Here is a 22550-nt window from a genome sequence, read left to right as displayed (position 1 = left end):
GGGGGGGGGGGGGGGGGGGGGGGGGGGGGGGGGGGAAGTGATAGAGCGACTTGGTGGATACCTGGCATTTAGCCAGAGTCAAACCATCACAGCTAGAAAATGACAAACTTTCCAAAGGACTGTAAAGGAATGAGGCATGTACTTAGGTCTTGTCACTAGGCTTTTAGGTGGATGCTTAAGGTGGTCAGAGCTCAGGTTTGCTGTTTAGGTCAAGCACCTAATTTTAAAAGAATCCAGGGGCATCAGTTGTCCATATAGCAAACTGGGATTCGGCTGCCAATGCAGTTTGCAAACTGCACTGTTTAGAGGGTGTTAATTCAAGACTTTGAAGTACTAGAAGCAGGAAAGCAGTATTCCCATCTCCTCAAATTCACTCTCTAGCATGACATAATTTCTTTGTAGAATTTTTTTTGTGGCACTGCACCACTCACCACTCAGCCCCCCCTTACATTCAGTTTAGTTGTTTGGGTTTACACAGATCCTATCTGCATTTTAAAAAAGAGACTGAAGATTTTAAATTTCTCTTTGAAAAACAGTATTTTACAGTACATACAAAAATACTCTGGAAAAAACATACAACTTCATTTACAAAAACATCAAATTATAAAGAAATTACAATGGCAAGATAGCATAACATTTGATAACATTTGTTTCATATGATCAGAATTTCTCCTCACCCCTCAAAAAACGCTGATGCACTTAACTGATGAAACAGTGTTATCAGTTCACAGAACCAGACTTAAGACTACTACAAGTTTTCATATAACCATTTAGAACAGCTTTCAGGGTTTATCTGAAACCACTTTCTGCATGCCAGTGGCTTTCTAGGCTACAGCTTGCAGGTGGGCAGCAGTGTCACAACAGCCTCAGCTGTTGCAGTGTTTAAGCACATCTTCAGCTGTGTGTTCTGAGTTTAGCTTTACTACCCAGTGACAATAAAAAACCCCCAAGTCTCATGCTAGAGCAGTCTTAAGACAAAAATCAGATAACATGACATGGAATATGCCTGTTATCTCCATACCTTGTTAGCATCCTCTGCTGCATTTTCTTCAACATTTAAATAATTTTTGGGCCTCCACAGGAGGCAATACATGAGTAGTGCTACACAGTGGAAAGCTACTGGCTGAGGAAGCTGAGCACCGTTGTGATAGATGCACAGGAGTGCATGTGCCAAATGGAAAAATAAGAACAATATAAGCACATGAACACAAGCACGTTCATACACTCTTGAAACCAGAACGTGGTTGCAGAGACTAGTTAACTCTGCTTATATACATTCTGAATCCAAGTCACAGGACAGGATGTTTTTTGTGTTTTTTTCAAAAGCTGTTTCAGCTAATAACAATTAAAGACATTTAAAAAGACTAATTAGGATAAGTGTTACAAGAACATGCAAAGAGTAGTTCCAAAGGAAGCCAGCATCTGACAATATTATAAAATAAGACCATGATTTTAACTGGCCAACTGCACTATGACAACATTAACAAAGTATGGAAGGTTACTAACTACTATACACATAGATAATATGGACCACAAGTGATTATTGCTATCTTTACCTGAAGAGATACTGGTTATCTATTATTAAGAGTAAGTTTGATGGATCCTTTCATAATATGAACACTATTTGTTGGAACAGGAGATGAAGAATCTGGTAGTTCTTTACAGGAAAACCTCTACAAGACAAAAAGAAGACACAAATTTCAAATTCATTAATTGAGAAGTAGCTTCAGACAAACCCTTTCCTAGCTGAACATAACGTTCATTATGTACCAAAACAGTATGGTTCAAACCCAAATCTTTACAGAGGAACTTTTTTTTTTTTTCCTTCAACACTCCACTTGTCTTGTTATCACCAGTTTACAGAGGAAGAACGTTTTCAACCTCCGCACTCTTCTTTTCCTGGTATCAATTGAGATAATATTCCCTGAGGTGGAGAACTCGGTTGCAAGTTGCTCAACCACATAACAGAGGAAGCTAGCATTCTTCTCAGATCCACGGATCAGGAAAACAGCATCTCTACTGTCCAGATTACTTCCAGTCTTGTAACCCTCAATTCCACAACATTTTACATGACATGAAAGAGTTAAAGCCACTTACACACTTCAAAGTTTGCATGCAAGTCTTGTCATAGAAAGCAGTGCACAGGTATTTATGATAATAAGAACTGAGATCACCTATGAAAGATCTGCAAGAAGCACAGATCTCTCTGCTTCAGAAAAAAGCAAATTGGGAAATAATCTGTGTTAGTGGTTGAGTGCATGGAAACGTGTTTTTTTCGAGTTCAGTAACTTAGAAACTTGGGCTTCACTTTCATGAATAAACCCAGACAGTAATTTTTCAGCTATTCAGTTCCATGGACACATGGCAGGCAAAAGCTTGTCGACTACTTTGGACCATGACATTTACAGGAATTAATAGCATGTAAGTTCTTGTACACAAAATGAAAATTCTAGCTTTGCTTTCCTGTGAACACAAAGGCACAATAAATACCTCTGATCTTGATGTGTTCATAACTGGAATCAGCATGGAACTTCCTCCAAGAACACCCTAAAAAAGCCAAAATAGATTTATTAGGCAGTATTGTCAAATTAATTTCTTGAGAGACAGCAAAGTCTGCCAGCTAGGATACTTAAAAACTAAATACACATATGCATTGACAATGTATACCTTTTTCTTTTTTTTTTTTTTTAAAGCCCTGTAAGCACATTTCAGGTATTTCAACCTTCACTCTACCAACAAGAACACATCTTGATTTGAGGGTGTGCCCTCACCTTCCTTTGACAGGACAAATGCTTTAGTCTTTATAGTAGTTTTAGTTTATATCAGTGATTCAAGGAGCTTAAAAAAAAAAAAATCTCATTTCAAGCATGGTAAGAAGCTAGATACTACCAAATCATCTCATAGTAAGATTTAAAAAGTCATACAGGTGTAACATTTGGGCAATGAAGACTGAAATAAGTTAAACTAAAAAGCATATTTTTGTTTACATCAGTAAATGTGTAGTATTTATGTGAGGTAGTCTAAGCACTAGAACAGTCCATTCAGCTTTTCAGTTAGAGTAAGTGAACTTTTCAGTCCATTGAGTAAAAGAAATCAAATTTACATTTCCTGTAGGTCTGCTTCTGACCTCTTCTGGTTTGCCACCATCTTTGAATGCTGAATCCTGGCTAGTTAACTAGAAGAACAGAACACAGAGACTCAGAATAATTGCTATACTAAAGTTACCTTCATATTTGGGTACAGCTTCCAGTCAAGATACTAAATGTATTAGTGGCCTTAATCTTCTTAAAACAAGATTTAGACAGGACTACCATTACCACACAGGTATCTCAAGCCTCTCAAAAAAAAAAATCTTACTACCCAAACCTTGAAATCTGTACATGAAATATTCAATAGTAGACAACAGCTCTACAAGTTGATTCTTTACAAGTGTTAAAATTGAGTTTCTTCTAGCTCTTTGTCTCTGCCTCAAATCAGAGTTCAAGCCACAAGAACAGCTATTTAAGATTTATATATAGCAATAAAACAAACAAAGCATTAATCTAAACTTCCCACAAACCCAAGATTTAACAAGCAACTCCACACTCATTTCAGCAGTGGATAACCTACTGAACAAGCCGCTGATTTCTGAAGTGGCAAAACTATCAATAGGCATTTGAAAGTCATCTGCCAGAACAAGATTAGCCTGTACTTTTACATTTGTAAGACTCATATCCTCTTCATTTTTGAGATAATTCCTTTGTTTTGAGAACAGTTTATTCGCAATTGGCCAGCACAGTAATATGTAAGTACAGTATTGTGTAAAGACCTTGCCACCAGACCAGAAACTGTCACAAATGCCTCATCTTGGCAAAAAAATTTAATGGCTATATATTATACTTAAAACAAGTTCTCCTGTCTACATCCTAGTAAAACTATCATCACACTTAAATTTAGATTTCTGAACCCACTGGGGATGTATACATGCATTTCTTCTCAGTTATTTCATTCATTCTGCATCAATAATTAATACTACTTAAAATCCTCCCTGGCATAGCCCCCTTCCTTACCTTTTCTCTGTCTACTTTTTTGGGGGGGCTTTCTTCTGATGTACACGAAGGAGATCCTTTAGAGGTCAATGAATACTGTACTTTACGTGCAGCATTCTTAGGATCCGTAATTTTGATCCTGCTCAATTCACACTGTCTTTGGACAGAACGCGCTCTAGGTTGAGAAACTGTGTTATGTCCTGGAATGGTGCAACCAGTTGGAGATCCCAAATTTCTCATTGCAGCTGTAGCCTCCATTTCTGTAGGACACACGGAGATTTTAGAGTTCAGCCATGAAATTAAAAGGTGCATTCCACCCATTACTTTAATACGTACTGGAATCACCAACAGGAATGGAGAGTTCCTTAGGCACTGATGGCACATCTACATGAGGAATCCTCTCTCTATTAGCAGCATTAGATCTCTGGTATACAGCATTTCTGTAGAAGTCAGATGGTAGAGTTATAAAATGCTAGTTTGTAAGTTACTATACATTTTGTTTCCATAAAGTTCATGCAAGACAAACATCTACCTTCTTCACTCACTGTCACAGCTCCACTACACACAAACTCACAGTCAATCTAGCACAAGAGCTTCATTTTGCTTAACTTCAGGCCATAAATTTAAAAACTTAAGCATTGTCTTTACTGAGTCCCTATGTACTGGTACTGTTTTCTAGCTTAGTATATCCAGCACTCTGTGCTGTTTTTAAGGAATGTACCTTCTCTACCGATATATGCACTCAATTTTTTTTATGGTACTCCAAGTATAAAATGGTCTGAACACAGCAGGCATTACACATTTGGTAGTCTTGGGTTATTACTCTCCATATTACATGTTCTTCCTGTGCTGAAGTAGCTAATGGACAAACAGACTTCCCAGGAAGTGACAGACACACTTATTGCCCGAGTTCTCATACTGCTCCACTAAAACAGCAGCAAGTCTAGTGTTTCTGTGATCAAGATCACCACTTCATTAGAAGTTAATACTGCTTGGCATTGCCCATACTTCTTGCTACAAAGAACAGTTACCTACACATAAAATGCTTCCAGCTTCAAGTTACATACTAACCTAAGGGGGTTTATATTCAAGACCAAATATTTTTTCTAGTGTGAAGTCCTTCATCCCTATGTGTTCCTGTACATTAATTTTTCCAATGGTTTCTTTAACCTGTCTTGGCCCACCCATGCCCAAAGGAGATGTCAGCTTTGTTTCTGAAGCCATTAGAGCCCTCCTAACAGTTATGATCCACAGGTTCAAACAAGAAATGCTAAATCTCATTCACACTGAGTCAGTTAAATGCAGCTTCTTCACAGTTCTAAGGCTATGGTGCTAACCTTTCTCTCTCTGCTGTAGATCTGTCCAATTTAGACATCTTATTTAACAAAGAGGAACTGTATGGTGTTCTGGAGCCCCTGTCTCTGGAACTGTCCGAACAGGTTCCATCTGAAGAAGTCCTTTTGCACTGAAGTCCACTAGGATTTTGACTAGGATCTGGCATGCTTCGCTGAAACAAGTTAAATAAAAGTACAAACTCTTCAAGTAATTATTAGAGCAAAACAAATATTGCCAAATGAACCAAGTTTTTAGCATACCTTCTTTCTTTTCTGTAAGATTTCTGCAGGCAAAAAATAGTGGAGATGCTTTCTCTTCACATGATCCACCTCAATTGTCATACCTTCCTTTAGAATGTTGACGTTGGTGGCCTGTCTGTAAACTAACATGAAATTTAGTATTGCACTTTAGTGGGGATGTATGCATTAGGTATTTGTCAAAGTTACATACAGTTGCTTTAGAAACAGCTGGCCTTTAAGTCAGTCCAGCCCAAATGAAGAGCAAGAAGTCCGCAGCCTCACTGAACATGAAATGCTACCCAAGTACTCCACATAGTCTCAAGAAGATAAATGTGACCCGAGATGCCCATTTCACATCCAGTAGAGACCAGATACATAACATCTATTTAAGTTCAAATTCACATTTATGTGCTCAGTTACAGCTGGGGTTTCCTAATCATGCAGCTCCCATATGAATGGATTTTTACTTGAAGGACAGAATACTGCTTAATCATTAGTTTTCTGGTTGAGAATAGATCCAGAGGACTCTCTTAACGAAACTGTGCAGAGCTGATGAGAGACCAGACACATTGTTCAAGATTCAGACTGATTTTTTTATTTGGTATTTACAGTGGTGACTGGTTTTTCTTTTTTTGTAAGAGTTTTGTAACATCATGTAACTTCACTGGTTCGGATATTCACATTCCATCTCTCCAAGAAAGACTGAATTTTAGTGACATGACTTAGTCACTACAATTTAAACAGACTTTTCTTAACTGCCTGCAAACAGCCTTTTAGGTGACTTAGAAATGCTGTACTAGCACAGAAGTTATTACAGAATTAAGTTGCATTTAGATAAGTTTATCTAACAGGCCTATCATAAGCATAACTGGAAAGTCAGCTCACTAACATACAGCATGAGAATCAAAGCAAGGACATACAACAAAACCAAAGAGTTGGTTAAATCTTTCTAGAAGAGACCTAGAAGTGAAATCAAAGCACAGATATCAACATTCACATCAGTATGAACAGTAGCTTCAAAGTAAATTCAATAATGTATTTATGTAAGAGAGAAAAAGTTCACTTATAAGGCTCCTTGTTTGGAAGGCTTTTATTCTTGAGCCATCAAGTTAATCTTTGCCCTCTAAAAATATTCTCTCCCAGTCAAGGCACATGAAAGTTTTCTTGCATGTAACTACAGGTCACTCCCACATTTCCAAAGGATTTCACAGCTCTCAAGAAATACCTTTTCTGTTCATTCTCTCTGGATTCACAACTCGTTTCTGAAACATACTATAGGCTGTGCTTCACTAGACTAAGAGCACAGAGCTGCACTAAGAAAGTCTGGGCATAGAAATAAATCTAGCCTCTTCCCAGTATATAAACCTCACTGACATATTTATAGTTGCCACAGCATTGAAACAGTGCCACTGGATGTAGCATACACCGTCATCTGTACCAATGCTTGTCCCGTAAGTTTGAGGAATTCACCCCACCTAGCTTGAGACTCAGATAAGTTTTGATGCATTTTCATGTGCTTTTTTCATATCCCAAAAGCACAAGCTAAAAAGGTGGTCAGGTTTTAATTCATTTAGTCATGTTATCTAAGCAAGACAACACACAGTTCATGCTGGTACCACAGATAAACTCTTTGTCAGTGTGAACGAACATTAAAGAAGTCCACTGCAGAATAGTAACCTGGTTTCCTTAGCTCTTCGATACAACAGCTAGGCATGAGCCTGACAGCACACATGTTCTTCTGAAAGGTACAAGGGCAGTCAGCTTGGGCAGACGCAAACACGTTATGGAAGAGATCTGTACTTTCAAATGACTTCTCACACCAAAACCCCTTTATTCTTGTGTTATCTAACACTTGCAATACTACTTTATTTCTACATCTATCAAAGTAATAACAGAAGATCAACACAAAAGTTTGGTTTACATGCAAAGCTCCCTGTAACTGCCATGTGACAACACATTGACTTTCAAAGTTCTGGGGTCATACCATACCCAGACTGATATTTTGGGGAAAACACTGCCAACAGACATTAACAACTCATTTTTGAGCCTGATGCAGTTAAATCCCACTTCCGAAATTCAGCAACTGATGAATTTTTTTTGGTAAGTGTAGCTACACCCAGCAAACAGGCACCTCCTGTCTTGACATCTGATTGTCCACTTCAGAAAATGCAGTTCCTTTGGGAGGCTTTACACTATGATATGCAGAACTGTTGTTTCACATATGATATATGGTGTATGACTAAGACACATTTTTTCCGAGATGAACTTATCTTGCCAAATTGTTAAAATTGTTTTTAAAGCTCATCTTCTATACATTGTTCTCTATAGAAATATCTAATAGTCAATACCAAAAGAAAGCACAAATCACTCTGCAAAGCACATTCCACTAGAAATAAAAATATGAAAACCTACAAGACTAAAGCAAAATATAGGCTTACCTGCATCTTGGAACAAGTGTATATCATACGTTAAATCGACATTAAGACGTTCTGCATTTTCCAATTTCTTAAACCTGAGTCCAAGAAACCACATTGACACATATCTGCTCCTAAAAAGACAGATTCACAAATCTGTTTTATGCACACTTGCCAGTTATTTGGATGCTAGTATCTACTCTCAACAAGGGATTAAGCAAAAAATAAAGCTGTACACAGCAGTCAGAGATTACTCAGAACTTAGGTATGGACCAAGTCTACTTTTCTCTGAAGTTTTCCCTTCTATTAAAACATCTGACATGCTCAGAACATTGCCTGTCAGAGCTCCTATCTACAAAAGTAGGTACATAACTGCACACTGTTCCCAGGTAAGTGAAGTGTGAGTGAATATAAAGAAGTTACAATGCCTCAGTCAAACTGTATTTCAGACAAGTAATGAAACTCACCGTTTATGGAATTCCTTGTTGCCAGGGAAGGACTCTGGCTTTACATGGGCAATAGTTATAAACTCATTCCTCTCAAAGTTTGCAACCAGCACACGAATTTTAGACTCAACAAGGCCAACCCTAGTAAGAACAACAGATATTTACTCATTTTTAACTGTGTCCAGCATAGTAGTTATATGCCTATTTATAATACAATGACTAACCCAAAAATGCTATCAATAAGTAGTATGTTCCATTCAGCTGAGCAGATACATTTTACTATCACACACACACTGTACTTTGAGATGTGTTTCCAGCAACATTTGAACTTTAAAGTTTGCAAAGAGAGGCAAATAAGTATTACTCTTAACAGTTCAGATACAATGCTTCAACCTACAAACCACGATGAAAATATCAAGAAGCAAATCCCAGCACCTTTGCCTGCATTTCCAAGTGCAGCAAAAGTCCTTTTTAACCCAAAGATCAAGGAGAAAAGCAGCTTATGCTCAAGGCTCAAGCACAACTGTTCAGTTACACTTGAGTAAAGATGAAATTCTTCCTGCAGATTGATCAGTGAGAACACTTTACCCTCTTCCAACCAAACTGAAAAAATATAATTCCTTTAATAAGCAAATGATCTAGTCACAGTCTCATCAGAAACTTAGCCAATAAATGAATCATGACTACAAAGACTTTTTATTAAAGTACTGGCACTTTACTCTTACCTAAAACACTGCTAACTTTGAAAGCAGTCAGAAATCTCTCAATTACTCCAAGATATCCTGTTGATGAACAGAGATGTGCTATCTATTCCTAAATCCATTCAAGAGTTGATGAACTAAAGCTGTTCTTACATCAAACTGAAGCAAGTTTATCTTCTGCTTTTTAGTTTTCCCAAATGCAAAAAACTAAGCCACATTTGCCTCCATTTCTGTCACTGCAAAAACACCAGCTTTAACTGGAGCCAGAACTTTCCTCATCTTTATTCTAAGAAACAGTAAGATCTCTTAATGTGAAATGTTTAAGTGAACAATTATTTGGCTCTAAGCTCTCTATCTATAACTCCTTGTCGTATACCTGTGACTGACATCAAGTTGTAGCCAATACAATTAAGCAAACATTAGAAATTTCAGAAAAAAGGTATCAACTCTTAGAGCAATTTTCACACATTATCTAAGATGTCTTTTAGAGATAGTAAAAGAATTAAGTTATTTGCCTTAAAGCACAAGCTGAACTTCGAAGTATAGCCAATGTGCCCTCAGAAGAGGAGTCTGTTACACAGGAGTTATTGTTTGCTTACTTGAGCAAAGTGGGTAAAGTGTCATTTCTTAACATTAAGAACACACACATTACAGTACCTTATTTCCTCACTGTTTCCCCTTATTTCAAGACTCAGTTAGCACATTCACATAGGTTAAAGAGGTTATTATGGGCATACCTCCCTTGAGACACTGACAAATGTGTCATAAGCAGTGATTTCCTCTAACTACAATTGAGGTGGTTCCCACATTAAGTTTCACAAAGCAGATCAATACTCCTGCAGTTTTCCTACCCACTAGTCAGCATGCTGAAGCAATCATTTTCAGCAGCAAACCCAAGATGTCCAAGCACACTTTTAGATTAAAACTTAGTAAATACAATTTACCAGCTTTCAGATGCTCTGTACAGACTGTCATCTTTTACCCAGATTAAACAGCCTCGTTTCACTTCACTGGACATAAGTAGGCTCTGGAATACGCTGACTAAATAACCAGAGCAACTTAGCTTTGAGTGCAATCTAGCCTTAAATTAATTACACACAGTAAAAACAGTTATGAAACCGAGTCTTCTAAGGCTCTAGAACAGTGGTCTTCACAGTGGGGGGGTGTACAGGAAGAATGTTAGGAATACAGGAAGAAAGCATTAGAACTTCAGTAGCGTATATGTAACTTGCAATATATATCTACTTATTTACAAGTACGCATTCAAAAATTTTTTTCTGATATAAGCATGTGGTCAAAAGACTTCGCAGACTACTGGTCTATAGGTTAGTCAAAGACCTAGCTCTCCAGTGTCCATCACACATCTGATTACATCAAATAATCCCCATTTGCTTCAGTTTCTTCAACAAGGAACTTAACTGAAGTAGTGTTGGGTAAGCAGTTCCCTTCAGCTCTTTGCATCTGCTTCTCCAGATGACAAAGCACCTGGCCTTCAGGCATATGCACACTAACCCTCTTTGTTCCCTCTCATCATGACTCAAATCTTTAGTTTAGCATAAATCTTGCTGGTAAATAAGTTAAAAGCTTTCTTGTGAAGGGAAGTTAAGTTTACTGAACTGTCGACTTAATTTGGTACTGTATTCAGTGCCTAGTTGCACAGTTCAATACTTCCTTTGTTATGCATTGAACCCACATTTAAGAGCAAGACTTACCACTCTAAGTGCTGCTCTTCAGTAGAGGCACTAGCCATCAGCACAATATAATGGCTAGAAAAGAAAAATGAAGATACTAGCTCAGGACTTCATACTCCTTCAAGGGAAACCAAAACTGCCTTAAATGTACTAAATATGAATTCCAGAGAAGACAGATTACATCCTGTATTCAGCACAATATTAACTGAAGAAAACCTGATTACATCCTTTAGAATTGCATTCTGACACATTCTAAATATCACAGTTTATTTTTTCTAACAAACTCAGTGTCAGTGGCATAACACACAGTTTGTCTATCCTCCCTGTACTTATCCTTATCAAAATTCATGAGACTACCTCCTGTTTCTGAAAAAAACATTAATGCTATCTTCTATTTAGACTGCAAGTTAAACTCCCTATTCTAACCAGTAAGCAAATCATTTCAAGTTCAGACAACAGATCTCATACATACTTGTACTTCTGAAAGAAGTTCAGTGGTTCAAAGAGCTTTGACCAGTCTGATTTTCCTCGAAGAATCTCATTTGTAACTTCAAGGCCTGCAGTTAAAGTTGAAAAACCTTATTACCATTTTAGTTTTAAGACTAGCAGAGCACAATATAAACTTCTGAACAGTAATCCACAGATGAAAAAGCAGGAATTGCCTTGACACAGGGCAGGTCTACTACAATAGGTCATCCCAAAACTGGCCCCTTATTCCCCAAAACTGGCCCAAGAGTCATACTTTCCAGAGGCAGCTTCTACTTGAAAGGGCAGACAACCTCACAGAACATAATCAATTCCGATAATGTGATCTCATATAACAAGAATTATACTTTTTAATCCATTAATTATAATCGAAAGAACTTCACCATGTTTGAATTCTTCCACCATCACTGCTCGTGTTGACACAGAGACGTTGTACGTGGAGTTTTGGTGGGGATAAGCTGGGGTGATGATAGGCATTACGTGGCATCGATCAGACGGGTTCACCTATGATGTTAAAACCATCTTGTTTAGCATCAGTTTAGTTAGAAGAAGGTTTGAAGGCTTCTGAATTCAATGTCTACATACCCTAGGGTCCCATACTGGTAAGTTAAGATCACTCTCTCCAGGTTGTTTCAGCAACACGGGATTTGGCCAATCCCTATATAAGAAAAGCCAGTAATTAACTGTCCGTTTGAAACTATGATGTGCAATTGAGGGTAGGATTATATCAAGAACTACCATTAGAAGTGTTACTTCATGCATATTCAAACAGTTGCTCTTACCATTTTGAAAAAATCATGAAGAACTTGTTAATGAGTACAGAAGCCAGAGCGTTTGGATATAACTGGCATGTTCTCGCTACCAATATGGCCCATGAAACCCCACCAAGAAATCCTAACACGTTGGAGTAAATGCCACGTTCTGGAACAAACACATTGTAGTTAGTCTGCAGTCTTTTAATACCCAGTACATGCCTTCAAATTTACACCAACTTCACAGTCTACACAGTGCTTAGTACATTTCACCCTCAAAGTCAGCTATTTTTTCAGTGTAATGAGGCCAAAACTGTTGATCCTAACAGTGACAAGAAAAAGAATCATTACCACACCACTTCCCAAAATACTGCTACTCTGAAATCTGCCTACACTGCTACAGCTACTGCTTCACTCCAATTTAGCTTAAGAAAAAATTCTGTCATTCTTCTAGCACTTGCTCTAGCCACATGCACAAATGATATAATCTCATTCCTTATGTATCAACCTTTTATACTTGGCATTTTTACTATTTGTACTCAGGTTCTTGATAAGCAATGCAGCATCTTGTCTTGTAGGCACTTCCCCCTCTTCCCACCATTAAAATCTAAACAGAATCTACCCCATGCACAGACCTTCAATCTAAACGAAAAAACAGTTTTTAGCTTAAAACGGTCATTTAAACAGCTGTCCAGAGCCAAAATACTTCTAGTGGTCTTATTGTTTCAACATGAGGTGTCTCTGAAAAATTTAAAGATCACAAAATCACATAACTCACGTTTTGCCCACAGCTTAATTGCACGAAGTGCAAGCCGGAAGTTCTCTCTGTTTGGTACTAGACGTAAGATTTCATCAGTAACTCTGCAACCTGTAAGAAAAAAGGTACAAGTCAGTTTTGTGCTATACTGCATCGATACCTCACAGTTTACCATTCAAGTCTATGAAAGCAAGTTTGAATCATTTGCTTTGTATTACCTTAAAAATGACAATGACCCGTAACATTCAGTACCAGTTCAGGTAACTGGTGCCCTCAACAGCTTTTTCATAGCATAGACTACAGCCAATTTTTAATAAAGCCTTTCTAGAGGATTCTGAAAGCTTTCTTTCAACAGCCAGGAACAATTAAACCAGTCAGTGTTAAATATGGAGTAAGTTAGGCTTCAGGTACTTTAATGGTTTGGGTTTGGTTTTTTTTTTAATGAACTATCACACAGTCTTCTCTATCAAGTGCTCCACCTATTCATCTGAAGCAGTTTCTGTAGCCAGCTGGAACACTGCATACACCCTGATCAAGTAAACATGAAATACATGTCTATCTAAACACACAGCTCCTTGAAACATCTAAATTTGAGCCCAGTCACCACCTCCTCAGATCTCAAGTATATAGGAGATCAGTTTCTGCATCTTGTATAGAAACTTGGGTTGTGTAAAGTGCGTTCTATAGCAATTTTAGTAACTTTAAAAAAAAGTGTAAATATGCTTACCATTTAAACTCCGTATACATCTTATGTCTAGGTTTCTCAGACATGAGTCGACTCTAAGGTCAAGATTAGCTGAAACAGTTGGCATCAACAGTCTTGCAAACACAAGATCGATCTTAAGACGAAAAGCACCAAACATGAGTTAGAATTAGTGGGGTACAGTTAGTCAAGTCAAAAAAGTGGTTAACATTTGCTTTTAGAATTATGTTACTATAGACACATCTCCCAAGAGATTTATTTAACAGAAAACAAGAAACCTGCTCGAATTTCCATATTTTATTTACAAAATCTTCACTGCATCCCCCCCTTTCTTTTTAAGCTAGGGAAAGGAGGGCTTTTTTTTTTTTTTTTAAAGTGGAAAAGATTAAAATTAGAGTTTCCATTAAAAGGCAACTTAAAATTAATCATAGAATTAAGATGTAAATTCGATGACCTCAACTATACTTCAACAAAAGAGAGAGCATTTTCTTCAGGCAGTAATCCCTTTTGATCCTGAAGTATCTAGTTCTTAGTACAGTCCAAGGCAAGAAAATTTTTGTGTGAACGTCTGTACCAGATAAAGGCCACAGAAAGATCATGGAGTAAGTGTCTTCATGATGGCAATACCAAGCAGTAACTTGCTTAGGTAGGACAGCATGCAGGTCTTTATTCACTAGATAAGATATATTCAAGATACAAAGATTCCTGCAGCTGACAAACCTTAGGCAGAAGTCAGATGAGTCCGTTTACTTTTCATTTTCCAGATTGCGTCTCACAACTGCTTCATTTTTGCTTTGCAACAAAACATTTAGTCTGCTCATGTGATTCATACAGTGACCTACACTATACCCATTCCTCTGCAGAAAGCTAGCTTGTCAGAGCTAAGAAGAGTTAGCAAGGACACTGTTTCTACTCCCACTCTGCACAATGCTCGAGATAAATGCTGTTCAAGTAAGCTATCCTGGTCTATAACACAGGTTTAGACAAACATGCCCCTGATGTACCCATGTCTGCCAGGCTTCCTAGGGGCTTATTTTCCTATAAGTTCCTATTTTACTGCAGTGTCTTCTCCTGGGATAGGTTGTGGTCAAAATCAGCTTAGTCACAGGTCCCTGGAAAACTCAACCTATTCCAAAGCAAGAAAAAAAAATGAAATGCTTACCTCAATGCCATCAAATTCAAACTTCACAACAGGCACGTATGCATCTTCCACTGCCTGTAAAGGAGAGGATAACTGTTTAAGAAAACATTTTTTTCCTACTTTTATTTTTTTCCAGAATTATGATAAACAGAATTAACACTGCTAAAGTACTTGGTATAAAGGCTGAGTTGCTTCCGAGCCAAAAAAGTTGCAAGCAGTATAGCGCTAATAGAGTAACTAATACCAGCTTTAAAAAGTTGTTTAACCAACAGATTCAGAGGCTGATCACATATTGTAATGAACAAATAGTGCACAAGGAGCCATCAGTATCAGTGGTAGTAGGGTATTTACCCTGATAATGAGGAAAAGAGTTTTCTTTAGCTATTTTACTACTGGTTAACATCCAGAGAAATCAAAAAAGTTCTGTCAACATCTGACAGTGCGCACTAGTCCTCTGAATTTGTTTTCTACTCTGCCTGAGATGCTATCAGGTACTTAGGGGACAGTTTTCAATTTTATAGACCCTTAGTTATAACTGTGCCACAGTCCACGGCAAGTCTGTTCTCAGGTGCTCACACATATTAAGTCTTTCAAAGTGTCTGCATGAGGAAAACCAGGCCAAGAAGAAACACTTTTCAGGAGTTGAGTCTCAAATCAAGGTACTCAACTTACGTGCCTGAGGGTGATTTTACAAAGCAGTTTTGTAGTTCACAACACAGCTCCTATTCAGTTTATGTCAAGCTGATAGCGCTCATCCCTTCCCCAAAGTCTGAGGCTGAGTATCCAGAGAGGAACATGACCAGAGAAGAACAAATTTAAAGTCCTAAAGTACATCCAGAGAAACTCCATAGCCAAGGTACTGCCAGAAGCCTTTCCACATCACATTCAACTTCCCTTAGTTTTCAGGCTGCCCCTTCCTATTCCTGCACGCAATTACCTTCTTTCCAAGTCCCTTACTACATCTAAGATTAAAGCAAGGCTTCTAGGGACAACCTTGCTTTTAGATACAGCAGACTTCTTTCCAAACCATGGACTGGGGAGAAGCGTACCACAAAGACTCTTATATCATGTACAGTCATTGGGGAAAGGAACCAAAAGCCTGGCTTCGACATTTTCATGCTGCATAAAACAGTATTTTAGAAAGTGATCAGAAACAAAGTCTTTGGCTTGGAAGACATTCACTACCAATAAGAGTCTTTAACATGATTATTTTTATTATAGTAGTATCACTATCTACCAAAGAGAGCTCACTCACCCTTAGATTTTTTATCTGATTCTCATGTTTCAGTTTGACAAAGAACGACTTAAAAAAATCTGATCTTTCCACATGTTCCGGAGCAACACAAACAGCATCTATGTCTGCACCTGCAAAGAGATGCCATTTCTTCTATTATTGTTGGAAGCCCCTTTCAAACATTAAAACTATGGTCCAGGGGAAGGTGTCCCTGCCCATGGCAGGGGGGTTGGAACTAGATTATCTTTAAACGTCCCTTCCAACTCAAACAATGATTCTATGAACTGTGACCAGACAACAGAAGTTCTACCTTTAGTATGCACTCCAAGCCTGTAAGAGCCAAAAGTAAATATTTTGCCACCAACTTCTTCTAAGTCTGAAGGAGAAAGATTCTGTGGGTAGAAGAGAAAGTTTACTTTAGAATATAAGATACACATTGACCTATGCGTAAGTTTAGCTAGCACACAAGTTACTTAGACTACAACTACCATAAACAATGTCTTCTCACTCCTGTACTGAGTTGTTACTCTATTAGACTAATACTGGTTTTCTGAAATGAGTTATTGCAACCAAAAAAAAGAGTAATTTATAATTCCTTTCATTAATATGCACAAATTAAGACCTATTATTAGTGTTCCCTGCAGCAGACACACATAACACAATTCAAGAGCTCTACACATGACAAGTCTAGTGTAATATTTTCAAACTAGAGTAGGTCCTGGAGGCTGTTTGGGACAGGATTAGTACCCATCTACCATCTATCTCACACCACAATACATTGTTTCACCTTTAACTGCTACAAGTGAACTGATAAAAGTCACTTCACAAATTTATTGGGTGCCCCAAAAACTTCAGGATCTTGATCTAAAGTATTTTTTATAACTTATTTCAATGGCAGTTACTACAGCTCTACTCAATACTTAAGCTAAAAGTTGAACTGTAGCATAAAGGCCTAGTAGTATGGCCTTTAAAAGAAATAAAAAGGCTTCAGCTGTTCTGATAAAAAACACAAAAATATCCTTACCTTGCTCTCACCGAGTTCCACAATCCATTCTTTGACCAATTTATTCAGTTTATCGAGAACAACCAGCCTGTAAAAAAAACCAAAACCAACTCATGTTAAGTTTGCCTTAAAAACCTGAAAGGTTAACAAATTTTACATATAAATATATAAATACCTGTGAATCAACTCTTCTTGATCTTCAAACACCCCAAATGGTTTTAGTACTTCAGTTAATTTCTGTGTGTGAACACAATCTAAGTCCTTCGGAGCAGCCAAGCTAATTGGAGATGTAACTCCATAACTTCTTTGCGGCTGGTTCTGTAGCCTGGAATTCCTTTTGGGGGGGGAAAAAAAAATAAATTACTGAAGACTTAACAAAAGCAAAAAAAAAAATTTATTGGAAAACACCCTTCTTCAGCTCACAGGTTTCCAAAACGGTTTTTGCTCTTTTACCCAGCATAGAACATGAGAAAAAAAATCCTGCTTATGATTTTTAGATAACTTGACCTAACTTAGAAGTCACAATTACTTGGGTTTTTTTTAAAAAAACAAACAAACAAAAAAAAAAAACCACGCAGATAGAAGAAAAGATCCAAGTTGCTACCATCTTAAAACAGTTTATTGGCATTGCTCCTAACAGAGCTGATCACCAGGAAATGAAAAGTTTTGAAATCCACCAAGGGTGACACTACATACAGCAGAAGTTTTGGACACATTCTAGTTTTGATTTAAGGATATTCCCATCAGCTTCCTGCTAACATTCAACAAGACAATTTAACACTGGCTGGCTTCTTTCAGTTAAATGTGTTTGCTGTGCTACTACTTATTCTGGAAGGGCATTACAGCTGACTGTAGAGGAAGGACATATAATGAAGTAGTCTGTTAAACAGAGTTGATGCAGTAAATTCAGTATTACCTTGGTTTTGTTTGTGGAAGAGTATGAATAAAAACATCAACCAGTCTGAAGCTAATGTGGCTACGAGGACCTCACACTCTTAATGCAGCATTCCGTTTTTATAGTTCATAGGCTTAGCTGTACATACATCTGTTTTATCTAAATCCCAAAGATAGAGGTCAGCACATAAAGCAGCACCAGTTAAGCTTGTAGAGGCTGGCTTAGCCAGCCCACCGCCCAGTTAGGCTAAGCAGGACAACAGGCACCTGGGTTTGAAGGCCCCCAAGATGGCTACCCATGCAACTTCAGTTACAGCAAGGCCGAGTTCTAACCTCCAACCCTCCGCTTGCCCTCCATGTTTAGCCTTGCTTGCAATCAGAAGCAGCACAGCACCGACATGGCAGGACACCATTAAATTAAAGACAGCATTAGCACTGGGTGGGGTTTTTTTGGGGGGTTGTGGGTTTTGGTTAGTGTAGGTTGTGGTTGTTTTTTTTGGTTTTTGGTTTTTTTTTTTTTACACTATAGAACCCCCGCTTTAGAAAGGGAACAATGGAGGAAAAAACCCTTCTTAGCATTACCAGCTGAAACCAGGAGAGAAAGAAGAGTGGGACAAGAGGTAAGAAGTAAGAACTGTACTTAAAGGATCAAGGGTCTCTACAGAAACACCAGTAGCAAATGGTGGAGACACATCAAGAAGTCTTTCGGACTCATCAGGCTTGTCAAAGAGCCTAATCCCTTTAGCCTTAGGGTCTGGGTATGATTATCCCATTATTCAAACTGGGATTTTCCCTACTTCACATACAGACAACTCCAAACATTAGCTGGATTAGTCAAGAGATATTTACAACTATTTTAAGGTATTTGACCCATCTCAGCAGCAATTTAAAAACAAGGATTTCAACGGGATTTTAAAAAGAGACAGCTTATTACAGCTCTTATTTCTAATTGTTGCCTTTATTCTTCCACTGAGGAAAGATGGATTTCTCTCTCAAGAGTGGACTGAAAACTATGTAGTTGGATCAGTCATCTAGTGGGTTTTTTCCTCTCCACGAGCTCATTTTTCAAACTTTCTTTTACATGTATTCCAAAAAGTTGGGAGAGTATTCGGACTGTAGCTCTATCAAGGAGTCTTCCCACACAGAACAGCTGTTTACTTACAGGTAAGTAATTAGGCCTTGATCTAATTTGCCTTGCTTTCTTAATAAGCATTAATTTCCACTTCCTAAGTAAAAGTAGTCATAATTAATATTTCCTCTCTTACAATATCACTTTCATAACAATTACAGAAGAAAAACCTATGCTTAACTGCTGTGCATTACAACTAAATTAAAACACCTACAGCAGCAACTTCCTACGTGTTTTAAGTATTAATTGCACCATAAAACTTGCCCTTCAGAAAGTTTACACAAATCAAGAACAGGATTTAGACATCACTAGCATTCAAGATCCTTCCAGCATACAGAAGGCCATTATTTACCTTTCACTGCCCCATTCTTCCTACAGAGAATGTAATTAGACATAGTGGACAATATTAATTACATATATCAGATATTATTAATATAAAATTTTAGTGAAAAGTAGGTATTTCTATTTCAGTTGCTTGCATGTATTACTGAAAGTTTGATCTCACAACTTGAAAGTTGAGAAAAACAGCACTCAGAAATTTTTTGAATGAGGAACTTACGCCCAATAGAATTTGTCCCCCTTTTGGAATAAAAAATTAATATATGTTAAAAATAAAAATAAATCTTAGCTCTTTCTCTTAAGTGTACCAGACCACCAGGTATATAGAGAGAAAAGCTCTTAAGAGCTTAAGTAGCATGCACGACACACTACCTATCCCTTCACCAGCCTTCTGTTTAAATGAGAACTCTGGTGCAGTTTAATATTTTGCAGACTCTTGCTATGGTTTGTCCACCACAGCACGTAGCTTCGACGTATTTCTGTTCTGATGGATCCAAATTTCAAATAAGTTAAACTAATTTGTTCCAGGTTTTATCACTTATATTTATACTTTACAAAGCTGCAAGCTATTTGTCCTGCATAATCCAAGGAATGAGTTTTATACTGTTAAATTTCAGGGAGCGGCCTTCAGCAAAGAGCACAGTGTATGAGTGCTCACTACTGATGTATTTCTTTCACTCATTAAGTTAATTTGCCTCCATCACTTGGGAGGAGAAATGACTGGAAATCAGCTCCTGAATCACTAAAAAATTGGTAAAACAAAATCAAAACTAAACACCAACACACCCCCAAAAAAACCCCAACCCTATGGCCTTCAGTGAAATGACACTCTCTCCAGCTTTCATTCCTACCGCACAAACTCACGCTAAAAAAAACCCAAGCAGACACCTGCTGGCAAGTTAAAGCACCTCGTTCCTGACGCAAACATTTAGAAAAACACACTTGTTCTTCCCCGTTGGAGCTGTATACGCCGCCTCAAAGCAGCACAAAGCCACCACCGGCGACAGCCCACGGCCAACCAACCAGCCAGCCAGCCAGCCAAGCGGTTACCCAGGGACACCACCTCAGCGGGGAACCTAGCAACCGTAACCGTGACGCACAAGCGCGCCAAAACCAAAAGCTGGGGCAGCCGCAGAGCTTTTTACGCATGCCCCCACAAGAAACAGGCTCAGCGCTTAATTTAAAGGAGAATTTTCCCTGACGGGAGACAGGTTTCCACTCTCGAAGCCCTCCGGGGACACGGAACCTGCCGCCGCACCGGCTCCCTCAGAGCACGAAAGCAGGAAAAGCGCCCGAGGGGAGGCGCGGGAGGTGGAGGGCGGCCGCCTCACCCGCAAATCTCCTTCATGGCGCACCCCGAACGACCCAGCCCGCAACTACCCTGACCTTACTCAAAAAACTTTACATTAGGAGGAGTTAAAAATTACTTTATTTATTATTTGCATGGCAGTAGTTCTAATATTTCCAAGTCTGAAATGAGTATTTTTGAAGAACAAAACTGAGGAGACTGGGTTGTTTACTTACTCTGTGAGTAGTATTTTTTTTCATAGAAAACAAGTTTCTTTTGTTGTTTACAATCTGTTTATGTGAAACTATTTCTAATTTATAACTATTACATTTTATCTACATGGTTTCCACATATTAACTGTAGCAGCAGTGAAGCATACTATGATTTAGATAGCATAGATTTGGGTGAGAGTTTGTTTCAAGGTAGTGCTTTCCTCTGCTGTATGTATTATATTAATTTTTAAATACTTTTATATAGTGCTTGGGGTATGGAAATGCCTGATAACCAGTTAAATAATGTTAGTTAAGGCTTTTGGTTTTGGTGTGTGTATGTGTTATCCAGATAGTATATTGAAAAAGGGAGATATATTTTTGTAGAGTGATATACTCTGTGGGATTTGGGTTTGTTTAGGTTTTTTTAATTCCCGTTATGTTTCAAAAGAGTAAATATTCTCTGTAGCGTAAATGAGGTGGTATCTGAGTATTTCTAGTCTGTTTAAGGCTAGTACTGATTTTATGAAGATGTGCTTTATAAATATGAATATGTAGGCAGTGTGTTTCCATCTTATAGCCTGGATATTTATATTTTTATCTTATCTGTAAAGTTAATAGTAGTGTGTTGTGTTTTAGAAACCATGTGGGGGACACTGTGTTTGAGAGACTTCTAAAACTTAACACCTTTAAATGCTTATTTCTGGCTAAAAAAAAGCTGTCTATGTATTTGGGTTTTGCTGTTCTTGTTTCTTACTGCTCTTTCACTCTGGTCTTTTCAGTTGCTGCCCTTGTATCCTATAGGGGATAGCTACTTGTAAATGTTTGTCCCTTTTCAGTAAAAGGTCACAAAGTTGTTTTTTCATCAACTCAAAACTGTTCTTTTAAGTGGGCTAATTAGTTTTTTGCTCAGTATGCAGTTCCTGTAAGCTGTTAAACCTCATCTTTTAAATTTAAATCTTTGCTGTGTCAATTTTTGGCTAAAGTTAGTTTTAATGCATCTAATCATGTAGCTAGGTGGTCAGAAATACTGGCTTTAGGGGCAGGCAAAAGAACATATTGAGAAGGAGGAATGAAGTCGTTTGTTTCAATATCCCCAAGCTAAATGTTGTATGTTAGATAATATCCTTTATATTTATTTAAACTATACTCTCATACAGTAGTTCTGTGGCAGTTTAAATTTATCTAACTTAGGCTGTTGTGATTTTTATCCTCTTCTTTAAAGAGCCTGTGCTGAATTAGTGTTCTACTAGAGCTGGTTTCTAATTGTTGGAGTATGTGCAGGCTCCTGAATGCTGCTGCACCAGGGAGAAGCAGAACCACAAAGTTCTGGAATTCTGGTGAAGTGGGATGATAGCAGTCTGGTTTTAGGTTGGTTTACAGCTTACCTAAAGGTTTTCATCTTTTTCCAGCAAATCAGTTGATTTAAGAAAAGTTACAGTCTATCTCTAAAAGTCCTCTGGTTTTATTCTCCTTCTGCAATTCTGGGCATTGTAAAATGGTGTGCATATCTGCCTGTCATATTAGTACTGGTACCCAAGCATACCTGTAAATGCATAAAAGAAAGTGATTTTTTCTTTTTGAGTACTTAACATCTCTATACTAGCAAGATAGCTTAGAGGGGGATTTTTTATGGGGAGAACACAACTTTTAGCTTTGTAGGATCAACTCTTATCCATAGAGGGATGCACATTAATATTGCCACAGTCAAAACATTTCCATGCTGCATGTGTCACAGGCTGAATTGTCTGTATTTTACAG

General features: G+C 37.9%; 1 protein-coding gene across 1 annotated transcript in view; it reads right to left on the bottom strand.

Moving 5' to 3' along the window:
• The window catches only part of PAPOLG (poly(A) polymerase gamma), a 22287-nt gene extending 1620 nt beyond the window's left edge, over positions 1-20667 (bottom strand). The window contains exons 1-22 of the mRNA XM_026845262.1: positions 20624-20667; positions 17106-17264; positions 16952-17018; positions 16238-16319; positions 15949-16058; positions 14715-14768; positions 13577-13688; positions 12871-12960; positions 12123-12261; positions 11926-11998; positions 11724-11844; positions 11327-11411; positions 10876-10929; positions 8484-8603; positions 8041-8150; positions 5624-5745; positions 5366-5535; positions 4365-4468; positions 4050-4288; positions 3104-3175; positions 2491-2547; positions 1557-1673 (exon numbers count right to left, since the gene is read on the bottom strand). Of these exons, the coding sequence (XP_026701063.1) occupies positions 1572-1673; positions 2491-2547; positions 3104-3175; positions 4050-4288; positions 4365-4468; positions 5366-5535; positions 5624-5745; positions 8041-8150; positions 8484-8603; positions 10876-10929; positions 11327-11411; positions 11724-11844; positions 11926-11998; positions 12123-12261; positions 12871-12960; positions 13577-13688; positions 14715-14768; positions 15949-16058; positions 16238-16319; positions 16952-17018; positions 17106-17264; positions 20624-20640 (2259 nt within the window). The 5' untranslated portion in view covers positions 20641-20667 and the 3' untranslated portion in view covers positions 1557-1571. The remainder of the gene's footprint in view (positions 1-1556; positions 1674-2490; positions 2548-3103; positions 3176-4049; positions 4289-4364; positions 4469-5365; positions 5536-5623; positions 5746-8040; positions 8151-8483; positions 8604-10875; positions 10930-11326; positions 11412-11723; positions 11845-11925; positions 11999-12122; positions 12262-12870; positions 12961-13576; positions 13689-14714; positions 14769-15948; positions 16059-16237; positions 16320-16951; positions 17019-17105; positions 17265-20623) is intronic.
• Positions 20668-22550: the final 1883 nt, after the last annotated feature.

Source organism: Athene cunicularia, assembly GCF_003259725.1.
Source record: "Athene cunicularia isolate RWA chromosome 3 unlocalized genomic scaffold, athCun1 chr3_part1, whole genome shotgun sequence".
NCBI classification, from domain to species: domain Eukaryota; kingdom Metazoa; phylum Chordata; class Aves; order Strigiformes; family Strigidae; genus Athene; species Athene cunicularia.
Note: the sequence above shows the minus strand (reverse complement) of the source record. Positions and strands in the feature narration are given on the sequence as shown.